Below are 27,863 nucleotides of genomic sequence, written 5' to 3'. Positions count from 1 at the left end.
GCAGCTATTAGCAGGCACGGTCCGATCGCCGTGCCCGCTTATTAAGTATTTAGAAGCAGCTGTCAAAGTTGAGAGCTGCTTCTAAATACAGTGGTACCTTGGTTTAAGAGTAACTTGGTTTAAGAGCTCCCTGTACTGGGTGTAAAAACACCCCCCCCCCCACCCCAAATAAAAAAAAATGTGTTGTTTTTTTTTTTCACCACACATAATTTTTTTCTGGTTTCACAACATATTTTAAGCAACAATTACATCTGCCATTGTTAGTGGCGCAAAAAATAAGGGCCCATCTAGTTGGAAAAATGCACGCACTATGGCCTTAGGGTAAAAAGCGAAAGCGCAAAAATGAAAACTGTCTGTGTCCACTAAGGGTTAATTTTTTTGTAATCTTATTATTGCACTTTGGATTGTAAATCGCTACTGTAAATCAATCATCCAGTCATCATCATCATCCAGTTAACTCTTCCAGTTTGTAATCTGCAGGAAAACACAGGAGCAAGCATTTATTTCCTCTGCAGTGCCCCCACAGGAAATAGGAAGTATTACACACATCTCATAGAAATCAATTAATTGCACAGGTAATGAACCGATGTGCTGGGTCCTCCGGAGAGAAAAAAAGGTCCTTCAGTAATCAGTCAACCCCTCTAATACAGTCACTCAGGACAGCGTCCCTAACGCTTCTTCAGTCCTAAAAAATGTCCACATATTTTACCAGAATTATACTAAGTGACAGTAGGGATGATAATCCTATTGTTGCAGTAGATGCTGCAGTATATGGGGCTCTACTAGCCGGACTGCATGAATATGTGGTTTCTGTATACACAGCGCCAGAAGTGGAATTCTCATTTCGTATATAGCAGAATCCTTTGGAGGCACAGCCACGATCTATTGTAGTAAAATTCAAAGAACCTATGAAAAAAAAATATATATTTAATGGATCTCAATATAACTACATACTTAACCCATGTAAATGGCAACCCCGGAATGTTAAACCAATCTCAATTATAAAGCAGTGCTGTCACTGTAAACAAAAAAAAAAAAAAACAGACATGTCAAAAGTTTTAATCGGTCGGGGTCAGGGTGTTCGGACACTCACCGATTGTTAAATAGACCCAGAAGAAGCATGAGGTTCTCCCCGACTCACTGCAGTATCCAACATGCTCCAGAGACTTCAAACAGGATGAGTTATATTTTTTATAAAATTATTTTGGGGCAAGTTTATATATGTTCATTTATTTTTATATTTTTTATTTGGGTGGCGAAAACATAGTTATTTCATTGTTATTAATTTCTCTGCAGATTTTGCAATGTTTACCATGCGGCATAACACAATATTTACTATATAATTTAGTCTAGTTATGTTAAAGGAGAAGTCTGCTGAAATTTTTTATTAAAGTATTATATTGCACCCCCCCCCCCCCAAAAAAAAAAGTTATACAAATTACTATTATACACTTATTGCGGGAAATGCTTATAAAGTTCTTTTTTACCCTGCACTTACTAATGCATCAAGACTTCACTTCCTGGATAACATGGTGATGTTACTTCCTGGAAAACATGGTGATGTCACTTCCTAGATAACATGGTGATGTCACTTCCTAGATAACATGGTGATGTCACTTCCTGGATAAAATGGTGATGTCACTTCCTGGATAAAATGGTGATGTCACTTCCCGACTCCCAGAGCTGTGCGGGCTGTGGCTGCTGGAGAGGATGAAGCCAGGGGGATGCTCAGTGTCCCTCCAGTGCCCTGTGTCCCTCAGTGTCCCCCTGCCATCATCCTCTCCAGCAGCCACAGCCCACACAGCTCTGGGAGTCGGGAAGTGACATCACCATGTTATCCAGGAAATGACATCACCATGTTATCCAGGAAGTGACATCACCATGTTATCCAGGAAGTGAAGCCTTGATGCAGTAGTAAGTGCAGGGAAAAAGCACTTTAGAAGCATTTCCCGTAATAAGTGTATATCGGGGATTTGTATAGCTTTTTTTTTTTTTTGGGGGGGGGGAATACAAAACTTTAGTAAAAAATTTCACCAGACTTCTCCTTTAATGACAAACATGTAGCTTTTTATGCTTATATCAATTGAAAATTAATAGAATGTCCTCAAAGAAATTTATGGAAATGTAAAAAAATGAATTTTTATGAATGTTTGCAAACAGGATTGTCAGGTGGGGGAGGAGGAGGAGGAAGATGAGGAAAGAGCTGCCTGTAGAGCTCAGAAACAGGATTGTGAGGTGGGGGAGGAGGAGGAAGAGGAGGAAATAGCTGCCTGTAGAGCTTGGAAAAAGGATTATGAGGAGGAGGAGGAGGAGGAGGAGGAAAGAGCTGCCTGTAGAGCTCAGAGACAGGATTGTGAGGAAGACCAGATTTGGAGAAAGGGGACAAATACAATGCTACGCTAAAGTAACCAAGGGCACAATCACCTCCATAATTCTTGCATGAAAGAAGATGGAACCACAAGGACTGTTCCCCACCAAGTAATTGAGGAGAAGAAAGGTCACTCTGGCTGAGCTCCAGAGATCCTTTGTGCAGATGGGAAAAACTAATTGTTTGTGTTGTCTTCTATCCACTGTTGGATGACAAATTTGTGGGTATCTGTACCAAATTATTGTAGTATGCAAACTGTACTATTTTACTCTCTCGTGATTACCTACACTAGAATGATTGTACCTGTTCCATATGTTTTTTGATTACCAATACACTGCATTCATGTCATGTAACTCTGTTATGCGTATTATATATACCAATAAAAACATTGAAAGAGAAACTTCCAGGCCAGCCATCACTTCAGCCTTCAGCAATCTGGGCTTTATGACAGAGCATTCAGAAAGAAACTGCTCCTCAGTAACAGACACATGAAAGCCGCCGGGAGTTTACGTATAAGCAGCTGAAGGACTCACAGTTTTTGCAAACAAGTAACTGATCCACGTGGAACCAATTTGCATGAACCTAGTCTTAGGGCCCTATTACACGGGACAAATATTGTGCAAAAAAGTATTATATTGTTCTAATTTAAACAATCGTTTTGTGCGTATGCAGGCATCGTTCGAACAATCGGTCTTGTGTCATTGATCTCATCTTTTGAGCTGAACCTTAAATCATTGTTAATCGTTTGCTATAGTTCCTCATTAGAGATGAGCGAACCTGGAGTATGCTGGAGTCCATCCGAACCCGAGCGTTTGGCATTTGATTAGCGGTGGCTGCTGAAGTTGGATAAAGCCCTAAGGCTATGTGGAAATCATGGATATAGTCATTGGCTGTATCCATGTTTTCCAGACAACCTTAGAGCTTTATCCAAGTTCAGCAGCCCCAGCTAATCAAATGCCGAAGGTTCGGGTTCGGATGGACTCAAGCATGCTCGAGGTTCGCTTATCTCTACTCCTCATTCATTCATTCATTCATTCATTCCACATTGTTTGTTCCTTTGCTGGGATCATATGGAGTCAATGTTTTACTAAGGACTATGGCTCTGTGTAATATGGTGAATGATTTCAGGAACCTATCGTTTGCAATGGTTAACCGTTAAAGAATTCTTTGTTTACTAATATCTTTAGGGCTCTACTACTTGGGCGGATAATCGGTCAATTCACCCAATTATCACTCCATAAAATATAGACAACAATCAGCCATCACGTCTTTAGGTCAGGACCTAAAATCATTGTAATAAGGTAAGTAAATACTGCCCAATAGCAGCCAATGCAATTGCTCAGTAAACGAGTCTACTAGATCGGCGCTCATTTACACTTTATGATCGGGCCATGTAATAGGACCCTTACGTACATGGCGTACATGTTCTGCAGGAAGGGATAACTACAACTGAGGTTACAAATTAATCCATAACGGCCTTAATCCTGTGGACACCACTGGTCATTTTTACCTGTGTTTTGTTTTGTAGTTTTCAGAAGACACATCGTTTCATCTCCCACACAATTCATCCACTCCAGGATATCACATGAGGGATAACTCAACCAGGAGCAGGACGGGCATTTCATTCCATTGGCCAATGAACTTCCATTTGGGGCTGAAACAACACATAGAGTTAAATAAAATAAAAAAATAAAAATAAATCTATAAGATAAGCATCTAAAAAAAGATGGCGGAGGGAAGGATGGTTATTTAGTTGGCTCCGGAAAGAGGCTTTATATCTAGTTTTTACAAGACATCTATTGGCACTATTGAGGGGGACACTCTGGCTGTCTCTTTTATGAACCTGTAATGAGTATACTGGTTATGGCTGGCAACATTTTGTTGGAATTGAGCAGCACAGTGGCTCGGGGGTTAGCACTGTGGACTTGCAGCGCTGGGGTCCTGGGGTTCTTTTCGTGTTTTCGTGGGGTACTCCAGTTTCCTCCTTAACATACAGATCGGTACATTTGGAATTTAGATTGTGACCCCTAATGGGGACAGGGACATATTTAAACTGTCTTTGACGTTAAAACGTTCAAAATCAGAGGATGTGATATAAAATGTTAGCAATTTACATTTTCTTTTTGCTATTATGCTGTAAAACAAAGCTTTACTTACCTTGTATCTAGGTCCAGTCTCCTGAAGGCAGCTATATAACAGCTATACTTACTGTATCCAGGTCCAGTCTCCTGAAGGAAGCTATATAACAGCTATACTTACTGTATCCAGGTCCAGTCTCCTGAAGGAAGCTATATAACAGCTATACTTACTGTACCCAGGTCCACTCTCCTGAAGGCAGCTATAAAACAGCTATACTTACTGTATCCAGGTCCAGTCTCCTGAAGGCAGCTATGTATAACAGCTATACTTACTGTATCCAGGTCCAGTCTCCTGAAGGCAGCTATGTATAACAGCTATACTTACTGTATCCAGGTCCAGTCTCCTGAAGGCAGCTATATAAAAGTTATACTTACTGTATCCAGGTCCAGTCTCCTGAAGGTTTCTATATAACAGCTATACTTACAATATCTAGGTCCAGCCTCCTGAATGCAACTATAATTACTGTATCCAGGTCCAGTCTCCTGAAGCTATACTTGAGCTATCTTGAAACATGATTAAAAACACCCTTAAAAACACAAACATTGTCCCTTCCATTCCAGCATCATGATAATGATTACATCATGTTAGCAGCAGCAATTTCATCAATATAAGGTGCAATAATAAGATATGGTACAGTATATAAGCAACAATGAATTCAAGGAATGGAACAAGGAATGGAAAACAAGGAATGGAAGGGACCCCACCTTTATGTTTTTGTTTTTAGGGGTGTTTTTAATCATGTTTCAAGATGTGCACAATAAAGATTATTTATTATCATACTTATTTTGTATTTCTCTGGGGGGGGTAGGTGTTCATTAGAGATGAGCTAATACGATTCGATCAAGATGGTATTCGATCGAATATTACGGTATTTGAAAGATTCGAAATTAATCGAGTAGTGTGACGAATACGCGGAAAACATTCGAAAGTCCTCCCATCACAGTTGGCACTTTTTTTAATCCAATGACCAGGCAGGGAGGCCGTGAGGGACCCTGGGAGTACGCACGCAGCGCGAAAACGGCTTCTACCCTCATTGGACGGCTGAACCACATGACCTCAAATATTTAATACTTTGCTTCCGCCTCTCGACCGCAGGTGCACTTTCAACCTAGCCAGGGAAAGATCTTGGAACAGGGAGAGAGGTTTTAGTAGCGTTTTGGTTAGGCAGGATTACTACAGAACCCAAAAGTCCTTTTCAGGGATAAGATCCAGCGAAAAAGTCATCTCTGAGTCCAAAACTCTTCTCAGTGCTAAGAAATAGATGATATAACAGCAGCAGCATCAGCAGGTGTATTCATTCCAGTACCCTGTGTGTACAAGTGACTTATAGTGTCCCTGGTTTAGCCCACTAAGGGCACGTAAACATTATACATATTGTGCCAGTTGCCCAGTAAAAGGCACATGATACCTATTGTGCCAGTTGCCCAGTAAAAGGCACGTGATACATACTGTTCCAGTAGCCCAGAAAAAGGCACGTCATACATACAGTTCTAGTAATGTTCGTACAGCATGACACGTGATACGCGCAAATAACATGACCCTCTACAGACGCACATTGGAATCATGTATGTAAAGCTGCGCAAGAAATACGAACAAAATGTGTGAACATTGCCGTAAAGCGTTCACAAATATTTTTCCTTCGCAGCTGCGGAGAGTGGCATTATACTGCGATTTTGGGGTGTTGGGTGCACCCAGGCATGCTCCCCGATGTCACAGTGTCATTCTGGAGGTGTTTGCATCATTTAGGGAGGTTTAATGGGGGACTTGGTGACCTCCAAGTGGTCGAATTTTGATTTCCAAGTGCCGAGAATTTTTTCCCATAGACTATAATGGGATCGAATATTCGTTCGAATAGTCGAATCTCGGTGCCTATTCGATTTGAATTCTTGAAAGTCGAATATGTCACTACTCGCTCATCTCTAGTGTTCATAAATAATGAATGTAAATTGGAAACTTGCTTTATATCATATCTACTATTGATTTAGATTTTGAGTGGTATAACAACAGGTACACTTAAATGATGACAAAAATTATAATTATTAGTACTAAAAATGTATGCAAATGTGTTTTCATCAGTAGCATAATGATAACTACATACATAGTGACCAGATACAAAAGGAAAGAGGGCCGGCCAGTGACCTTGGAAAACCTTTACCTGTATCCAAATCTCCAGGGCAGACATTAGTAAAAAAACTAAGTCACCCCTGCTTTATAACTGTGCTCTACCAGAGGTTACAACCCAGGAGCAGGGAGAGGACTTCGGTATCTAAGCTCTATTGGCATGGTGATATTGGCATTGCCCAGCTTACTATGGGCAGCACAAAGAGGATCCTTGTATTCATCATGTAAAAAGAAAGATGTTCGTTTCAGATTTTTCATTTTATTTTTATGTATTTTGGGGCACTATGAGCTTGTGTGGATGGGATTGTATTCAGTATCAGTATGGTTATATTATTAAGTCACCGTGCGGGGGATAACATGGTTATGGAAGCCTATGCAACGGAGAGTTGTAAAAATGTAAAGGTTGGATTTGAATCCAGGATCCCAGTTGCTGCGAGGATATGGTGCTGACCACTGGGCTATAATATTTATTGAGGGAGACACATATTTTTATAGACCCTGGGAACTCCAATGAGGCCTTCACATCCAAACAACAGGCTAGTGGAAGATCTCCAGGCAAGGCCAAAAATGTACCCAGTGCCCCATAGGGCTTACGTTACACTCCTTTGATGTAGTTTCTTCTTGATGAATTACCTGCGGGCTTTGTTGATGTACAGAGGTTTTCATCGCAGCAAGTAGTCGCCATCCTATCTAAAACAATGTTTGGCCTATCGAATGTTCCAGTTCCGTTACATTCACTTGGATGAGCACAGAATCGATCAATATGCTGGGAGGTTGCATTACCTATAGGTAAAACAGGGACAAATTATTGAAACTGTTTTAAACTTTTTAAAATTAAGTATAATTAAAGTGTAAGGAGGTCCGTCCGAGCTAGACAAGCTCTTTTTATAATGAGGATCTGGCTATCAGCTGATCGCTCCACGAGGAGGCTATGAGTGGCTGCACTATTTTCCTGCAGTGGCCTCTAGAGGAGCAATGAGGTATTACAAGATTAACATTCTATTAAAACTACTGTAATTATACATGTCCAGATTATGTCTCTCAATCCAATGTCCTGACAATACTAGTTGCCATATACAGAGTATGCAAAGGAAAGGACAAAACTTAAAGGCTCTATGGAGCCACCAAGGCAGCCGAATACAGCTTTTGGCTATAGAGAATGAATGGAGGCCAGACCACGATTCTGCAGAGATTTCAGGGTCCCGATTCTTGAAATTAGGGCGGGCCTCAGCAGTTGGATTCATCTCTTAGATATGCCCTGTCCTTTGTATACTCTGGACAGAGAATAAATATCCCAGGTGGGAATATTCACAAGAACCATTGAACTCCATTGTAAAACTCCATCACTTTTCATTGTCACTCCTTTTTGTACAATTTTACCCCCACCCACTCAATTCCACCCAAGTCAAACTTACTAACATCTAATCTATTTATTGAGAACACGCATCATTATAATACACATGATGCACGACCAACCCTCAAATACACAAACAATGATGAATTCCCCAATTGTCCTATGTAAATCTATGTAATCTAAAGATTCAGCCTCTATCTTATTAGTAGAGGATCATCTTCATACTATAGATGTAGAAAAAGAGGCTAGAAAAGAGGAAACTGTGTGGGAGATTCTATGGTTGCGGCTCCTAACCAAATGCTGTTAGCACAACTCCAAGTCACTAGGTGGCGTACAATCCACATGTAAAAAAAAAATGCATAGAAAAAAAACTGCACAAATCCTTCATCTATTATGCAACTGAAACTGGTGTAAAGGAAAAAGTACACGCTCGAAAAAAGTTGAAAATGATAACGTTAGTCGAAACTGATAACCTCACTCCTGCTGATGCCCCCGCACCCCCATACACAGCGCTCAGCAGCAACAGGGCACAAAACTTGATGGCGTCCATAAGTTACCCACCTGATCACAGGTTCGGTTATATTGAGATGAGAGACTTTATAATAGGTCTTGTATATATGAAATCATCCCATATCTTACCTATAACAGAGATCCTGTGACGGAGGGCGCACACATCACCGTCAGGGCAGGAGGTTACGGTGGAATTAACGCAGGAATCTAAGCCTGAACAGCTGATACACTGCAAGCAAGAGCCTGAAATACAATACACATAGTAATGTAAGATTAAAGGGGTCCTCCGATTTCCTATCCACAGGATGGGGGACAAGTATGAGATCACAGGGGTCTGACCTCCGTCACCACAGGAGACTATACAGTATATAGTGATAATATACAGCAGGAATGGAGATGTTCTGTCCCTCTAGCAAAGCTTTGGCTGTCCAGGCATGATGGGTATTGTAGTTTATTAGTGACTGAAGGACTGAGGATTCCCCATCTATGATATACAGGGTCTTACAATCTATACAAAAGAGTGGAAGATAGATGGGTTAGCCAAGTAGAAGACCTTACCTGTAGCTGCCACAGCAGAGAGGAGCAGACCAATCCCCCAGAGATGCATGGCGGCAGTAAGGGAGTCGTGTTTCTCTTTGGTTTTCTATCACTCTGTATCATTCGATAAGAATTCCTAATTTACTTCCTGTAAACACGATTCTTGTCTCTTCCTACTTGGTTGGAATCCAAAATACACCCCACAAACACCACAAAATCCAGGGCGGCGACTATACTTCCCTCTTCCCATAGTAAAAGATTCGGCTGTATTCTCTGTAGGAGGTAGAGCGTCTTATTGGCGCCCAAATGTTCCCAGTGACCAGAAACAAGTTGGGGAGAAACAAGTTGGGGAGAAAAAAGCTGGGGAGAAGGTGGATTGTCAAGAACAAGTGTTAAAGTGTCACTGTCGTTAAAATTTTTATTGCAGAAATCAATAGAAATCAAAATCTGAACTATTGATTTCTGCAAAAAAAAAAATTTAACGACAGTGAAACTTTAAAGTAAATATGTACCCACCCTCCAAAATCCCTTGTGCCATCTTTGAGGTGAAAAACATCTTTCATTCTGCAGCAGTGGTGTCAATGAGGTGGGTCCTAGAGCGCCTGTGCCTTAGGCCTGCAACGCCTCTGAGGTCTTCCTCTCTGCCACCTGGTTTCCAGTAATGACCCTGGGACATATCGTTGGTTACAACTGTGTGCATGCGCTGTAGCGTTCAAGAGCACATCCGGGAAGGAACTCACTTCATCTAAGGAACGGTACCAGTGAGTCAGTCATTGAGTACGGATTTGCTTTAAGGGGCAGCAACCATAAGATAGATACAATAAATACATAGATATTTGGATAGGGGATTGTAGGTGAGTATAGAAGAATAAAAAACAAGGGGATGGCACTAGAGACTAGTTAGTACTAAAATGCTCGGGTGCTCGATACTCGAGACGAATATTTCCCGATGCTCGGGTGCTCGTTTTGAGTAACGAACCTCATTGAAGTCAATGGGAGACTCGAGCATTTTTGCAGGGGACCAAAGCTCTGTACAGGGAAGGTAGCCTGAAAACATGGAAACCTCAGAAAATGATGGAAACACCACAGAAATGGACAGGAAACAGCAGGGGCAGCATGTATGGATGCCTCTGAGGCTGCCTAATCGCAACATTATGCCAAATTATGGGCTCCCGGCTCTCTCCCCCATGTTCCTGTACCTCCTCCCTCACTCCAACTTCTGTTCACTGTTGGGCCAGTAATCTCCTGAGTTGATTGATGTCTATCAGGGGTCAAAGTACAGCCTTGGACACATTGATGCAGTAGCTGTACTTTGCTGATCCCCGTCTCTCTCCCCGTACAACGACTCCCCCTCTTTCTCGGCTCTCTCCTTACTGCACAGCCAGCAGACCTCCATGTGATTGATGACTGTCAGGGGGTGAGGATGCACAGCACTGCATACACTGTTAGTAGCTGTGCTTCGCTGATTTCCCCCTACTTTTTCTTGCATCTCCTGACTGTGCAGCCAGCAATGGTTCATGTGATTGATGGCTGTCAGAAGTTGTAGAAGGACATCACTACACAAGCTGAAGCAGGGACTGTACTTTTCAATCCCCTGACTCTCTCCTCCTCACAGTAATTAAAAGTAAAAAAATAAATAAATAAAACAACACATACACCATTTGCCCCATTATTACATAATTTAACAAGGCGGGGGTGGGGGGGATCAAACAGCACCCACCGCTAACTGACATTGTGTGTGTGTTATGTGGTCAGACACATTCTACGGTGGTGTGGTTCTCATAGAAACCATGTAAGGGACCTTGTAATTTGAATGTTCACACTTTAAATAATTTAAAGAGTATCTAAGAGAAGGCAAATTTAAATTGAATTTGATAGAAAAACCACCCACTACTAGCGCCTCTACCAACCTGATTGATCCTGCCTGAATTGAATTCGATGAGTCTGACTCACTCTGATTAACCACACTAAAGAATCATTATACTCAACTCTCTGACTTTCTACAGGAAATTAATGAAATGGATAGCTGTTGCTATGTGTACTTGAAATACAGAAGAGAACTGCGAGAATGTGAAGATGTTCTAAAGCATCACTATGACCATGCTGCATTTTCACTGTCCGTTCCTTTTAGCTCTCTTTGAACATGAGTTAGAACCAGGGGTTCTTGGCTGGAAATTTGTTGATCACATGGACTTCTCTGTCCCATCAGTGAATGGGTCATCTGGAAAGTCAGTAGTCCTGTTAGATAGAATGCAGTGAAAGGATATAGATGTTGTCTGTATCCTCACTCTAGTAAAATTTGCATATTTATTTCAAATATTTCATGTCATGGCCAATTTTCATTTTTGCACTTCCGTTGTTCCCTCCTTAAAAGGCCATAGGGCTTCCATTTTCTCACCTTCAGACCCACATGATCCTTTTTTTTTTTTTTTTTGGCCTGGTCTATGGGGCTGTGTGAGGTGTCATTTTTTGCGTCATGAGCTGTACTTTCTATCAGTATCCTTATTTGCTTATATGCTGATGTGATAATTTGTTTATTTATTTTTATTTATACAATAGAAAAAGGGGGGTGATTTAAACTTTTTTTATGGGATGGGATTTTTTATTGATGAAAAAACTCCCCCCACTTTAACAGTAACTTGAAGTCCCCCTTGGGGACTTCTATGCGCACTGCACTAATGTCTCATAAAGATCATTGCAGTACATTTGTACTGCATTGATCTATGAGATTAGGGCTCGATTACTATGGGCTGCTGGAGCCTATAGTAAGCGATTGCCAAGCCAGGATCTCCATCATTGCGGCGCTGTGGCCCTGCCTGGCCATAAACAGGTATCACCTCTCCATGACTGCAGTATGGGAGGGGCAATCTACCCACTAGACCACCAGGTGAGCAGTTCTCATTTAAATGCAGCTGTCAGTTTTGACTGCATTTTAATGGCTAATTAGGCGATCGGCCTGCCCCCACTAATAGCCGCAGTCCCTGGCTGCCACGCGGTTCAGAGCAGGGTCAGAGTGTGAAAAAGACCAAACAAAAAAAGTGCAGATCAGAAGTTGGTGATACTGTAAATCTCTTACTGATGTGCAGTGATGTACTTTGTATAAAGAACTTGGCTTTCGTCCAAGCCACTCCATGGTCTGGTTTTGAGCTCATAAACATCTGTCACTTTAGACCTTGGAACCTGAATGTGGTTTGAAAAGAATCTACTGAGGTTGATGTGACTAAACCAACAACACTGATTCATTGCCAAACATGACACAACAAGAAAGAAAAGATTTAGATTTATTTTATTGACAAGGATCTACCTGATTACCTGCTAACAACCCCATTTCCGCCCCCCCATACATCAGTCATTAAAGGGATATTCCGGAGGTAAAAAAAACATCTTGTTCTATGTCCTGCATGAAGTGGTTTATTCTTTCCAGTCCTACACCGTGCTCTCTGCTGCCACCTCTGTCCATTTCAGGAACTGTCAAGAGCAGTAGCAAATCCCCATAGATAACCTATACTGCTCTGGACAGTTTCTGACATGGACAGAGAGAGCACTGTGTCAGACTGGAGAGAATACACCACTTCCTCCAGGAAATGCAGCAGCTGATAAGTTATATAATGGAACAGTGTTTTCCCAGATAGTAATCCACCCTATGGGGTCTGTCATCCATATAATGAGGCACAATATAGAGGTCTGGAGGTGTTGTGGTTCTGGAGCTCTAATGGTTCCCTGTGTTTTCACTGCCATGCTGTGTCATGCTGAGTTTTTGGTTGTTTCATATGCCTACCTCTGCTTTAACCAGGCTGTTGCCCAGAATTTGGCATTATGGTGTGATTAGGCAGCCTCAGAGGCATCCATACATGCTGCCCCTGCTGTTTCCTGTCCATTTCCGTTGTGTTTCCATCATTTTCTGAGGTTGACAGGTTTTTACACGACCTTCCCTCTACCGAACTTGGGTCCTCTCCAAAAATGCTCAAGTTTCCCATTGACTTCAATTGGGTTTGTTACTCGAAACGAGCACTCGAGTATCGGGAGATATTCGCCTCGAGTAACGAGCACCCTAGCATTTTAGTACTCGGTCATCACTAATCAAACACACGTCTTTCAGCAGACAAAAAAATGTTGTCGACCATGTTTTTGTATATGTTAAAAAAAAGGATGCATTTTGATTTTTATAAAAACAGATTAAAAAAAATAGTGTGAATCCAGTCTAATTGTTTTGGCCCCAGAGGAAACTACAAAATTCCTCAATATCACCAATACCTAGGTTTAGTGTTCCTGGCTGATCTCTTCATGAGAGAATTATAAGAATCAGCATATGACCACCAACATTGTTGGTTCAACATACTCTATCCTTATTAACAGGGTATATTTCACCCAGGAGAGCTGTGGATGTTGGTGGATCACTGATGTATAATGAGTCATCGTATGCCAGTGATTTACTGCTGTCCACAGCTCTTCTGGGTGAAGTTCAATCTGTCAGTCACCTGCCAGCTAACGCCAGGTGGCCTCTTCTAAAACCATGTCTGGCAGCAGAATTGTCAATGACAGTTATCCTGCTGCCAGACACAGTTTTAGAACACGTCTCATGTAACCTGACAGGTGCTACACACGATTAACATCCCCCAGAAAAGCTATGGACAGGTTGTACTGATACACAATTTGACAGGAAAGGAGTGATTTCATAGGTACACAGCTTACACTATTACTCTCACACTATCCTCTATCTGTCCCTAATACCTTATAAACCTTCTCTATCATTGCCTCTCTAACCGTGCCTCTACCTATCTCTATCAAGCTAGTGTAAATGTATGTGTTCAGTTCACTCAAGAGGTTTTTACATACCTACAGATGTGATATTTTTTAATGAAATCATCAGTGAAAGCAGATATAAAAGCAACAAGAGGTTACAAGAAAATGAATAACAATAGATATGGGAAACAACATATATATTATTGAGACATTATACAACATATATTATTGAGACATTCTACATCCAGTTCTGGAACAGTTTTCATTTCAGCCAATCAGCCAAGGTTTTTGTAAAAAAAAAATATATATATAATAATAATGAAGGGGGGGGGGGAATATATATATATATATATATATATATATATATATATATATTGCAAAAAGCCAACATATGTAATTTCTTTTGACCTCTTTAAACCAAGGAGACTTAACAACTATTAGAAGAACAATTTCATCAGCAGAAGACAGGAGATGGCCGGGGTCAGGATGACTCCTTGGAAATTTATTCCACCGCTGGTGCAGGTAAACTTATCCTCAAGTGATATATGTTCAAAGATAGCAGAAGAATGACTGCCGAGATGACAGATGGACTTTGTTGCACATCCCCGAATGATCATTGAGGCTGTAACTTGTCCTGAATCTTTCACATAAAATAAAACATTACTTTATAAATATATATATATATATATATATATATATATATATATATATATATAATTTTTTCTACTTAATGGCAATATACAGCATGAAAGTGGCTGATTTAGTCAGTACCTAGTTGTTTTCCATTTAAACAAAATCATTTTTCTGGGTCCCTCTAATAGGCATATTGGATAAATATTTAGTGGACACAGAAGCAGTCACTAGTTCATTGGCAATAAGAAATCTTATCCTGTGAAAAAAGTTACTCTCTGGTGTCATTTTTACGCTCTCTTCCCCTCTCTGCAGCCCTGGCCACTTTACCTCCTGTGGGCGGACCCTAGTAACTGCCTAGTTACCACAGCTCACTTCTCTCATGTCCCTCCACTGAGCTGTATAGAAAGTAGTCCCTCACACCTAGCTCCAAAGATGTCACAAACAAATGGTGCTGAGTTATCTAATGTCCCTGAATCATGTACGAAACAAAACTAATCTGCACTCATCTCCCTCAGGCTGCCGGCTATGTGCAGAGGGAAGATATGGGGACCTGGGGACCACCTGGAAAATACCTGGAAAACATTAATACAACTGTATCCAGGCATCCCCGGGCGGTATCCTCCCTCTGCACAGAGCCAGCAGCTTCATGACTGGAAGCCTCTAACACCAACACCAGCAGATCAACCTGTGTAAAATGGCAAACAATGTACATCTATACGGATGGGACTTTGAACAAACTTCTCATAATTGAAAAAAAATCACCTCAACGCAGGGGCGTTGCTAAGATTCAAGGGGCCCCATAGCACAAAATTTTAAGGGGCCCTCTCCCCTACGCACCACACACAGTATAGGCTCTGTTATGTTGCCAAAAAATAAAATCTCTTGTGAGAATCCTGCCTGCAGCCACAAGAGTGATTGGCAGAGCAGAGAGCTAATGGCTGCTTGCTATGACAATCCACTGTTTCTACTTATGAGGGCCCATTAGGAGCCCTTCTGGTTAAATACATAAGTGCAGGAGCAGACTACCTTCTGCTGAACCTCTTATGTACTGCAGTGTGTTAGTGACCCAAATTTCTAAAGACAATGAGATATCTGCTTTACTGCTTGTGCACTGATAACCCCCAACCTCTGCACGGAGCGCTGCACATGTTCCTATTTGATTGCGCAGCTGGAGAACAGAGGTCAGGGGTTATCAGTGCAGTGAAGCAGAGATCTCTGTCTTTTGCTTGTAAACCCTTTTTTGTGTTGCAGCATGTAAGTAAGCATTGGGTCACTCATACACTGCAGTACATAAAGGGTTAAGCAGAAGGACCTTACCTTCTCCCCCGGGCCCTATTGCAACTGCCTACCCTGCCTCTATGGTAGCTACGCCACTGCCTTAACGTCCTGTATAAATAATTGCCACCTGTAGGGGCTATTTATCTGTTCATACAAAAGGACCTTTTGTTAATGTTCCCTTTAAAGCCAAGGAAAAATTGTTACCTGTTCTTTTTAATGTCTCGAGGACACACAAACTCTCATCCCCTGTGCATAGTGCAGTGTCTGACGTGGAACACCAGGTAGAGTTGGCAGCGGTACAGGATTGGCAGACCAGACCATTGGGCTTAGTGCTTATTGTCGGGACTGGAAGCAAAAAGGAGAAAGAAAGGAGTGAAAAGAGAATATGATCATTTAATATTTTGAACAATTTTTGGTTTATATTTCTATTTTTTTTTTAAATTGGGAAAAGTAGGGAAAATGTCAGTTGTAACTAAAGCAAATACATACTATATGTACTCCCCTACCTCTTCTCCTCTCCATGCTCACTCCCCCCCCCCCCCCATAGACAATATTGGACACAGAAATTCTGCTTCTTCTGAAGTGAGGGGGGAGGTAGGAAAACAGCTATGTGAGTACAGAAGGAAACTCTTTTGTTTAATAAAACCTATTACAGAGTTTGTTATAGTCACTTATACTAATGATATTTATTGATTACTGAAAAGTGACATTTACATGACTGTTAAACTTGAAGAAATGGATGACTTACATGAGGGAGCTTCAGGGACACAGTCGTCAGTGGTGCAACATGAAGTGACCTTCTGGATATATCCAATATGTATGCGTATGCTGCCTTGGATGTTACAGTGAGATGAGGGTAAACATCCTCTGATCAGTTCTCTACTCATTTCTCCAGTTATAACTATACAATAGAAAGCAATTGTTTTAAATATAGTGAAAAAAGAAATATCTTTAACCCCTTCCTCCTGCAGCGATTTCTAACTTTTTTTTATCTCTGTGTTTATCTCTTTGCTTTTCTAAGGGTCCAGTAAACAATCCTCGCTCGTTTACTGGACCTATTAGATGGCCCGATAATCAGGCAGTAAGGACTGCATGGACATCATTAGTGATGTCCATGCAGCCCTTGTCCAAATACCTGATACCTTACCTCTCCTGGTCTTCTCACCTGTGCTCCGCAGCCTTCCGGTTCTGGTGGCAGCAGCGCCTTAGTGGCCTGTGATTGCCTAAGTGGCCTGTCTGCTGCTGCCAGGATCGGGAAACTGCGGAGCAACGGAGAGCGGGAGCGGGGAAAAGTAAGGTATCAGGTGTTTTGGTAGTCTCCAGCCGCCGTCCATGCATCACTATTGTACATAGCAATGCACGGTCAGCGTCCGACGATTTTAGGTCCAAACCTAAACCAATGATCATCCAATGACAACGATCATTGTCTTAATTACACGTAGCGATAATTGGCCGAATCTGCCCGATTGGCCCTTAGATCCAGAATGTTTTTGTTTCTCGATGGAGATGTATGACAGTTTATTTCATGTTACCACACATTACCTAAGATTATACATAATCATATGACTTACTTCCAGTAGTTTTTCCTGTGTATGAGGATCCACATTCATAGCCTGAAGGACAGACGGAGCTGGGGCCCGAGCATGTCCAGGAATAAGAAGAGTAACACTGCGTACACGAGAGAGCGTCACCTAGAGAGACATCACACAGCATAGAGATCAGTCATCTGTAATGTTACTGAGATCAGATATATAATCCTCATCACACATCATGGAGTACAGGCCCTATTATACCAAGTGATTATCGGCCGCATTTGGCTGATTACCGACCATTCCAGAAGATAATCATGTGTAATAGTGTAATAGCTCATCTTCAACTCAACGATCAGTCCACGTGCACAATGTCGGCTGATCGTTGTCTTAGAACATGTGCAATAAAAACGACTTCAATAGCCAGGGTCTGCTGGCCGTTGCTCCGCGTTATAGAAGTAGCGGAAGCAGACTGATACCCTTCTCTATGGGCCACCCGAAAGATCTCAGGATCATCCGGACAGCCCCTTCGAAGCTTCCCGCGGCTCCCCTGTTCCTCCCCGCTCAATGTCTGTTTGTGTAATAGCAGGGCTCGCTTCCTCCTCACAACCTTCCTTAAGAGCTGTCCTTCAGAGACTTACTGTAAATTGGAGTCACTCCCTTCTTTTAATCCATTTACCTTCTCGGTTGAACTTGATGGTTATGTGTATTTTTTTACCTGTACTATGTAATTACAGTATGTAGTAGAGTTATTAACTACTTAAGGACCGGGCTAACTTTCGTTTTTACCTCCCCGTGTTTAAAAGGCCATAGCGCTTGCATTTTTTCACTTACAGACCCACATGAGCCCTTATTTTTTGCGCCACTATTTGTACTTTGTAATGGAAGACTTAATTTTTCCATTAAATATGCTCTGAAACCAGAAAAAAAATTATTTGTGCAGTGAAATTGAAAAAAAAAAAAAAGAGGAACTGACATGTCATCTATGTTCCTAAAGTCAGTATGATTACAACGATATGTAATTCATATGACTTTTATTTTATCTGATGGCTTTTAAAAAATTAAAACCTATTAAAAAAAAACTAAATGTGGTTAAAATTGGTCTATTCCCAGCCATATAGCACTTTTATTGTTTGGTCTATGGGGCTGTGTGAGGCATCTTTTTTACGCCACAATCTGTTCTTTCTTTTGGTACCTTGCTTGCATATATGCAACTTTTTGCTCACTTTTTATTACAATTTTTCTGGATTTGATGTGACAAAAAAATGCACAATTTTGCACTTTGGTGGGTTTTTGCGCTTACGCTGTTTACCGTGCGAGATCAGGAATGTGATAACTTAATAGTTCTAATGATTACGCACGCTGCGATACCAAATATGTTTATTTACTTATTTAGTTTTATTTATAAAATGGGGAAAGGGGGTGATTCAGATTTTTATTAGGGGAGGGGATTTTTTATTTATAAAAACACTTTTTTTTTTTTTTTTTTACCATTCACTGTAACTTTTAGTCCCCCTGGGAGACTTTCAGTATTACTGCAGTGCTCTCCCATAGATATCACTGCAGTATACTTAATACAGATCACATATATAGAAGAAACAATGGAACGGCACATCACCATAAAACGTCACCTTTATTTTCTTCGGACAATACAAAGCAGGAACATCTGAGAGGCGCTCACTCCCTGCCCATGCACGTTTCTTGCCGTTAGGCGCTTTCTCAAGGCATTCTCAGTGAGGGCCTCTCAGATGTTCCTGCTTTGTATTGTCCGAAGAAAATTAAGGTGAAGTTTTATGGTGATGTGCCGTTCCATTGTTTCTTCTATATATGTGATTTCATGGACTGCTATCGTGAATAGACTACCACCGTAAAAGTCAGGGGTGGTCTTATATGCCCAGTTGCCCTATACGCCGGAAAATACGGTAGTATTTTGCATAATAATAATAACAACAACAACAACAATAATACTAATAACAATATAACTGATCTCACAAAAAAGGAAACAGAAATAGACAAATGTTTATATCATGGTTTGCTATATATATATATATTTTTTTTTTAATTACTCACTTGTTGCTATAAGAGCTGAGAAGAGACTCAGGATCCCGGTCAGAGACATCATGGTGCTGATCAGTTTGGTCCTATTGTGAGGCTGAAGCCTTGGTTGAGTTTCTTGGTTGGTTTTACTGGGCGGTAAGTAAAAATTCAAAAAAATTCTCCAAAAACAAAAACCTGTCCACTAAGAAGCCAGCTTCTCCTTCCCGTGTGAGAGCTTCAAAGGCAGAAATAGGATCATGTTGTGGTATCTATCAAAGCTGAAAGTAAGAACACGATTATGAGTGTTAAAAAAAAAAAAAAAAGACTCCTCTCAGGATATGACACAGCTTATTTTTAGTCGTACAGCCACTATATAAAATCTGTAATGTGCTACTTTAAATTTGTAGAAAAACTGCTGTCTGTGCACACATTGTAAAAAAAAAAAAAGTTTTATCATGAAGTGTGCGACATAAATTAAAATAAAATATTTAGGCTATCGTTCACACAACGTTTTCTTTCTTCTCTGTTTAAATTTACGGCCATCATTTCGCTGTTTGGCCACCTGGTCAGTGCAGTGACGGCTGTTGGTACATTATTCTAGTTTAGGTGGACTGATTTCCCTTTGGGGTAATCTTTAAAGCGAATGTACCATCAGGTACCATAAGTTTTTACAGGTTACCTTAAGTTTATTACATAAATAGATCTGTGCCAGTGCAGGGATTCCGGTCCCCCCAGTCCTGCTTTTGAACTGCGGCCCGATCCTACACACGGCGCTGGTCTACTCCTGGGCACGGGATGTGGGCCCCAAGTGTGATAATCTGCCCTCCCCTCTGTGATGCGGCTCCATTAGAATCAATGTAGCCATGTCACAGAGGGGAGGGGGTTTTGTCACACTGGGGGAGGGTGGTGCTTAAGGCCAGGCCAGTAACTGGGAATAAACTGGTGCCGTGCACGGGAATCGGGCCACGGCACAAAAAAAGGACAGTGCCTGGCATCCCTGAGTCAATGTAGCTCTGTAAAGTAAAAAACTTCCCTGGTGTTTTTTTTTTTTATTATAACCAATAACTATGCAGGGGGGTGGAGGTGGGGGGTACAGGCACTAGGCGCACACAGGAGCACACAGGCTGCAAGGCCTTCATCATGCCAATAACTGCTGACACATAAGGCATCAGGAAGAACCCAGGGCCACTGCACCTTCATATAGACTTACAATGGGTCTGAGGATCTTATCCTGGTGCCTAATGGCCAATGTCAAACAAGTCATACTGGAGGATGTCTCATACAGATTATATGGTGTCCCACCATGGATGTTGCTATTGGTTACACCCTTTGTAAAAGCCTGTACTTTTTGAGTGTAAGTGGTGATGTTGTAGTACCAGAGTTTCCCGCCAAGATGTTGTTGTTAAAAGTATGTATATTTAGCTATTGCATAGCTGTAGTATGCAAGGGGTTATTGTTTGTTTGTGTATCATGTGGATCTGTATGCCAATGACAGTTCTTTCCTCTTCTCACCTCTCATGTCTCTCTTTGCTTCTCTCTTCCGCACTCCTCACCCACTCAGAGCACATCTTACAGGGGCTGTAGGTGGGAAGTCACATGTGTAGAGGAAGTGTAGTGTCTTTTGCCATTAGACTCTGTAGAGAAGGGAGGCTAGCCAGATCGCTTTCTACAGTGGTCTAGTTGGGCCCTGGCCCCTGCCAGGTCCCCAGTTTCAGCTGTGGTCTAGACACAGAACTCATATTTCTAGACATCAATTCTTCTCAAGCAACCTCACAAATCACTATGCAGTGTTAAGCGTTTACTTGAGAGGACAAGTCAGGGATCATCTCAACCCTCACCATGAACAAGGAGAGACACAGTGCAGGACAGTATCCATAAAGAAAGTAAAGGAACTGATCTGGATAGAGAAAAGTTGCTAGAAACCTATGAACTCTATCTCACAGCGCGGGTATAAGCAGCATTCTGCTCATCCCAGGTAATAGGGTCTGGGGCTTGTGTCACCCACTAGGACAGGTCCCCTGTCACTGGTAGGGCAATAGGTGGTGCAAAGAACAAAGAGTCAAAACATGGCACAAGTATTCTCTCTCTCTCTCTTCTCAAGTATTCTTCTATTTCTACCTCCGAAGTTCCAGCAGAGCACAGTACTACTTGGGTTGGGACTCTCTCGAAATCCTCCTCTCTACTCTTCTGACCCGCTCTTCTGCTTCTCAGTACGCAACCCAGTCAGCACGACTGTACCACTCTCTCTATACTCTCAGTACAGATCTGGATCCTAAAGTGTTAAGTGTCTTATCAAGTGTGAAGTGTTATATCAATGCAAAGCTGTATAACCTACTGCATACAAGTACCTCCAAAGTAGACAAGATTTTATTTATGCTAAAGAGACTCTGTGATTCCTCATCAGGCACCAACACAGTACACAAACACTCCTTGGGTCATCTCCCCTTTCTGTGGGTGGTAGTGCCAATAGTCCAGGTGGGTCACTATTCCACTTCGGACCACCGTGATAAGTACCCAAGGGACCCCGCAACAACCCGGCAGGACACTATCCAAAGGGGAACAAGGTATATCCGGCCCTTTAAAATCAAAGCAGCTGTGCCACCATACCTGTGTGACCAACCGTCACTGGCGTCATGACATAACATCACTGGGCACGGCTATATCTCGGCCAACCACCATAGAACTGGCGTCACACCTAACCATCTGGCAAGTGACCAGCCGTACCTCCTCTGCACCACCAAGGGAGGTCTGCGCTTCCACATCATGCCTGTCACATGTGCTCAGTGTGAACCTGCTCTAATCTGTGAAGAGCACAGGGCCATCTACTGTAGGGGGACCTACACAACGGACCATCTATTATAGGGGAACTACACAGGGGGCCATCTACTATAGGGGGACTACACAGGCGGCATCTACTATAGAGAGACTACACAGGAGGCACCTACTTTAGTGGGACTACACAGGGGGCAATCTACTATAGGGGAATTACACAGGGGGCCATCTACTATAGGGGAACTACACAGGGAGCATCTACTATAGGGGAACTACACAGAGGGCCATCTACTATAGGGAGAGCTAAACAGGGGGCCATCTACTAAAGGGGGAGCTACACAGGGGGCCATCCACTATAGGGAGACTACACAGGGGGCCATCTACTATAGGCTAACTACACAGAGGACCATCTACTATAGGCTAACTACACAGAGGACCATCTACTATAGGCTAACTACACAGAGGACCAACTACTATAGGCTAACTACACAGAGGACCATCTACTATAGGGGAAGCTACACAGGGGGGCTTGCACTATAGGGGGACCTACACAGGGTCCATCTTCTATAGGGAGATCGCTGCCCAGGTGATTGCTAGATTGTCCGGGCAGCCCATAGAGAATAGTGGTGGTCTGCTGCTGCCGCTCCTACTCCATGGTGCAGCGGCAGCAGATCGTTGCTATCCTGGCTGCTTGTCTTTCAACATGTTGAAAGACAAACAACAGCAACAATCACCCAACATCGTTCATGTCGGCCGATCGTTGCTTTCTATTACAACGGGACGATTATCGTGCAAACAGCTATATCATTTCTGTGTCTGTTTCATCTGCTCAACGGCAGGAGAAGTTGATTCAATTACAAGTGTGATTGACTTCGAGTTACACTGTGGTGTATATATATATATATATATATATATATATATATGACAAAACAAAATAGTATTCTCCAGACATATCCAAGAAGGGAGACTACGCCTAAAGTGTACTCTAAGGACACGCTACTGACCCTGCTAATTCATTCCAGACAGTGGGTGCCAGAGAAGATAAGTTCACACCATCCTTTCCTGCTTCAGTGCGATAAGATTTTGCCTGAACAGCCAGCCAGGCACGCTCAGGCTTAAGTTGACTTTGACCTCCCATCATGACATCATCTATCTATTTGTACATGATTCTATTACCTGAAGAGTACAGTATACTAAAAGCTAAATATGACTGTAATTGTGAGTGAAAATAAAACAATGTGTGAGCAGATGGAGGAAACAAACAAACAAACAAACAAACAAAAAGACAGTATTTTGCCAAAGCAGGTGGTAACTAATCAGAATGTTTAATATTTTGATGACTACAATCAATTACTATACCATAGGTCTCCAAGCTGCGCCCCTCCAGCTGTTGCAAAACCACAACTCCCATCATGCCTGGACAGCTAAAGCTTTGGATTTGGCTGTCCAGGCATGATGGGAAATGTAGTTTTGCAACAGCTTGAGGGCCGCAGTTTGGAGACCCATGTACTATACAATTATTCTATACGGTGTTTGTGCTGTTGGCCACTTTCCCATCGACTTCAATAGAACACATTATTATATTGAAAATAGGGTCATATTTTATCTCAAAATTACTGCTGCATTTTATGCCTATTTTACTGTCGTTTTTGGCTTTTATTTTACTGTATGTGAATATGGCCCTGTTTTAGGCCATGTTCAAACTACGTATATTTTTAACAAATAACATCCGTTGTTGCAACAATGGCCGCTGTTTGTTGACAGCTTAACTTAGATTCTATAGTACAATGTCCGTACTGTATGTAGTGTATACACTCTGTATACACTGCGGCCATTGTTCTATGAGGCCGCACAAAAAACTGACATGTCTATTTTGTCTATTCAGTGTACAGCAGCCACACATAATAGGCTGTGCACACAATGTAAAGTACTGTTCCCAGCTGTTCACATCAGGTTTTTAACCCCTTCCCGTCAGCAATGTGTATATATACGTTCCTATTGCACATACCTTGTGCAGTAGGAATGTATATATAAGTTCCTGACTTCAGGGGTTACTAATGTGTGCAGGACCGCTGCAGTGAGAGCGGTCCCTCTTACATCAGTGTTCGGGGCCGGAGGTAATGAGAGGTAGCTGCGATCCTGCAGCTGCTTGCCAGTAACCCCTTAAACGCCGCGATCTATAGCGATTGTGGTGTTTAAGCTACTCAGTGACAGAACAAGCATCTGTCACTGAGTGATCGGGATCCCCCACAGCCATGCTGCGGGGATCCCGATCCTTTATGCCGATAGGTGGAGGTAAGCTTCTTACCTCCATCCTGTTTGATCAGCGATCCATGTATAGAGTCTGCTCTCAGACAGGCTCTATACATACATCGCCGATAACACTGATCTATGCTATGGCATAGCATAGATCAGTATATGCAATCTAATGATTGCATCTTTAAAATTAAACCAAGTGTAAAAAAAAAGTGCAATAAAAAAAGTTTTTAAAAGTATTGAAAACCCCCTCGCAATAAAAGTTTAAAACACCCCCTTGCCCATTATAAAAATAAAAATATATAAAATAAATAAATAAAATTAAACATATCACATATCGTAGTGTGCAGAATTGTCTGATCTTTTAAAACATAACATCATTGTTCCCGCACAGTGAACGACGTAAATGAAAAAAAAAAAACACACCAGGATTAATGATTTTATTAAATTATATATCAGAAAAAAATTAGTAAACAGCAATCAAAATTTTTCTGCTACACCAATTTGATATTAGTAAAAAATAGAGATCATGGCTCAAAAAATGACACTCCGACCAGCCCTGTAGGTGGAAAAATAAAAGGGCTATGGCTTTAGTAGGTGGGGAGGAACATTGCATTAATCTCACCCGGACATTCGGGCATCAAATGGCTTTATCTTCAAGGGGTTAAAGGGAAACTATCATCTAACTGTAAAAACAAACAAACATTAACAAACAAAAATATTTAATCGTAATATACAGCTATTTTATCTACTACTTTTATGGCTGGTTTTAAATGACAGCTTTATGTTTGAGTTTGGTTCTTTTCCCCCAGTGAATAATCTTTTTTTGGGAGGGGAAATCCATTTTTGTATCCGATCTGTTAGATATACAGCCACATTTAGAGCTGTCATATTAAAAGAAGTCTCCTTTCTATTTTTTTTATTTTATTCCCCAAATAATGAGCATATTCAGTATTTTTAATACATTTTGGGGGTCATAAATGATGATTTTTTTTAATTATTTTATTTCATTTTTAAGTTTTGCTATTTACCTTGAGATATGAGTAATCTGATCATTTTTATTCAGATGTTTTGAACAATTTACAGTTAAACGTAATTTAAAGTGAATCTCTCACCACTAGAGATGAGCGAACCTCGAGCATGCTTGAGTCGATCCGAACCCGAACTTTCGGCATTTGATTAGCGGTGGCTGCTGAAGTTGGATAAAGCCCTAAGGCTATGTGGAAAACATCGATATAGTCATTGGCTGTATCCATGTTTTCCAGACAACCTTAGAGCTTTATCCAAATTAGCCCCAGCTAATCAAATACCGAACGTTCGGGTTTGGATCGCCTCAAATAAGTTACTGGGCCTATTCCACGGCCCAACAATCGTTTAGTGAGTGCTGCAGGGACATTGTTACCGATGCCCTTGCAGCCCTTGTTTCATACATTACCTGTCCAGGAGCATGTCTTCTCCTTCTCCCAGTCCAACGCAGAAGCAGCTTCGGAGCGGCCTGTCTGCACTGACTGTCCGCTCAGCCAGTAAAGATACTACATCTTTGGATTTCTTGGGTTCATCTAGCACTAGAACCTTGGGGATTGGTTACATTTGTTTCTTTGCTATTGTTTTATCCCTAGAGAAATAGGGACACAACCATTGACCTTGGTCAAGCTCATTAGAAGGGTGATGTATGCCAACGATCGGCACACCAGCAGACCAAGGTGCCAAGGGAACAGTAGACCAATGAAGAAAGTAACAAAATACCAGCATTTTTTTTAAATAAATAAATAAATTTAATTATTTATTTATTAAAAAAAAAACCGCATAGGGTCCCCCCTATTTTTATAACCAGCCGGGTTAAAGACCAAACGACAGCAGCCTGGTAACACCAGGGTGGGAAGAGCCATTGGTTTAGGCCCTCCCCAGCCTAAATCTTACCAGCCTGCTGTCGCCCGGTCCAGGAGCGCCAATTTTGACGCTCCGGGATCACTGGCACCCGGCTCTTCCCAGTACCCCTGGTGGCATTGGGTACAGGGGTAATAATAGGGGGTTAGTGTTAGCCATTTTATACCGGCTAACACTAGCCTATCTATTAGACGGCTTCCACTACTAAGTCTATAAAGTAAAGAAATAAAGACAAGACACAAGTTAAAAAATTTTTTTTTATTCAAATAAAAACACCCACACACCCCTCATTGACCATTTTATAAAAAAAAAACACCAAACAACCGCTGGTCATCGACGTAGTCCACGGAATCCGACGTAATCCCCAGGATACCGATATCTGAAAAACAAAAAGGGAGAAACACACAAAAAACACACAAACAGGAGCACAACACCCATCATTGTGAGCGGTGTTGTGCTCCTTACAGTATGCAGCATCTTTACAGATCGCTGCTTACAGTCTGGCCCCCAAGGGGTTAAGGGAGGATGTATTGCATCCCCCTTAACCCCTTGGGGGTCAGACTGATGTCAGACTGCACCCATCCCAGCAAGGAAGGGGTTAAGTGACCCCCCCCTTCCTTGCTGGGAGGGGTGCAGTGCTGGGGAGGGGGTGGGGAGAGCTCTATACTCACCCCGATGTGTCCTCTTCGCTGGTCCGCAGCACAATGAAGTCACTGTGCTGCGGACCCGCTAATTATATGTGCGCTCAGCCGATCAGCCAATCAGCTGAGCGCACGTATAATTCTAAATGTTTCTTCTAATAATGCTATTGTCATAACATAATTAGAAGAAACATTTGATGTTTTCATTAAAGTAAAGTGATGATTAGTACAGAATGCTCTATTACAGGCAATATGAATTAACGGCTTATGGAGCTTCCTGTACTAATTAATATTTAATGAATAAAACATATTTTTGTTGAAATAAAATCAGTTTCGTTGTTCAATAATTTATTTTAAACAAATCCATCATTGTGCAATTAAATATACTGTCAAAAAATAAATATATATATATAAATATACATTTATTTATATATATATATTTATTTTAACAGTATATTTAATTGCAAAATGATGGATTCGTTAGAAATAAATTATTGAACAACGAAACTGTATTTATTTAAACGAAAATGTGTTTTATTAATTCAATATATTAACCATGAGAGACATCGGCTATAGTGCAGAGGATCGCAAACCCCGGTAATAGCAATTCATGTAAACTGTGTTCCCTGCTTTCCCAGATGCATCCAGAGGTGTTTGCATCACTTTCTTAAGATTTTATTTGTTATTTTTAGTTGAACCAGATTTCCAAGTAAATGACCGTATGTTTTCAGCCGCATGTCTATTTTTTCCCACGGCCGTAGTTTCAGCCGCACATTTACAGCCGCATAAAAAATACAGCCGCACACATACATAGTGTGAACATAGCCTAAAGGTTATGAATACACTTGATGGGTTTGTGGTCAGTCGGATGGAAGTGTGTGTGTGTGTGTGTGTGTGTGGGGGGGGGGGGGGGGGGTCAACAAAAATTTGCTATGTTATGCCCCTGGCTGTAATACACTTTAAGGTAAGAACATGTCATGAGACAATGCATAAGAAGGTTCTAACAACGCTGAACATCCACACTTTCTGCAGGGCATACAGCAGCTGATAAGTACTGA

The 27,863-nt window shown here is 41.6% G+C and overlaps 2 protein-coding genes across 2 annotated transcripts; both read right to left on the bottom strand.

Moving 5' to 3' along the window:
- Nucleotides 1-292: 292 nt before the first annotated feature.
- On the bottom strand, nucleotides 293-9,131 carry LOC138769818 (phospholipase A2 inhibitor NAI-like). Its single transcript, XM_069948507.1, has 5 exons — nucleotides 9,051-9,131; nucleotides 8,622-8,735; nucleotides 7,262-7,411; nucleotides 3,879-4,022; nucleotides 293-906 (listed from the first exon to the last, which is right to left on the bottom strand). The coding sequence occupies exons 1-5, from the start codon at nucleotides 9,097-9,099 to the stop codon at nucleotides 686-688; spliced, it is 678 nt and encodes a 225-aa protein (XP_069804608.1). The 5' UTR covers nucleotides 9,100-9,131; the 3' UTR covers nucleotides 293-685.
- Nucleotides 9,132-13,587: 4,456 nt separating this feature from the next.
- Nucleotides 13,588-20,817, bottom strand: LOC138768825 (phospholipase A2 inhibitor and Ly6/PLAUR domain-containing protein-like). Its single transcript, XM_069946782.1, has 6 exons — nucleotides 20,762-20,817; nucleotides 19,283-19,398; nucleotides 17,255-17,374; nucleotides 16,432-16,584; nucleotides 15,888-16,028; nucleotides 13,588-14,412 (listed from the first exon to the last, which is right to left on the bottom strand). Exons 1-6 carry the CDS (start codon nucleotides 20,815-20,817, stop codon nucleotides 14,210-14,212), a joined length of 789 nt encoding a protein of 262 aa, XP_069802883.1. The 3' UTR covers nucleotides 13,588-14,209.
- Between the last annotated feature and the right edge of the window lie 7,046 nt (nucleotides 20,818-27,863).

Source organism: Dendropsophus ebraccatus, chromosome 12 (assembly GCF_027789765.1).
Source record: "Dendropsophus ebraccatus isolate aDenEbr1 chromosome 12, aDenEbr1.pat, whole genome shotgun sequence".
Lineage (NCBI taxonomy): Eukaryota > Metazoa > Chordata > Amphibia > Anura > Hylidae > Dendropsophus > Dendropsophus ebraccatus.
This window is presented reverse-complemented; position numbering and strand designations above follow the sequence as displayed.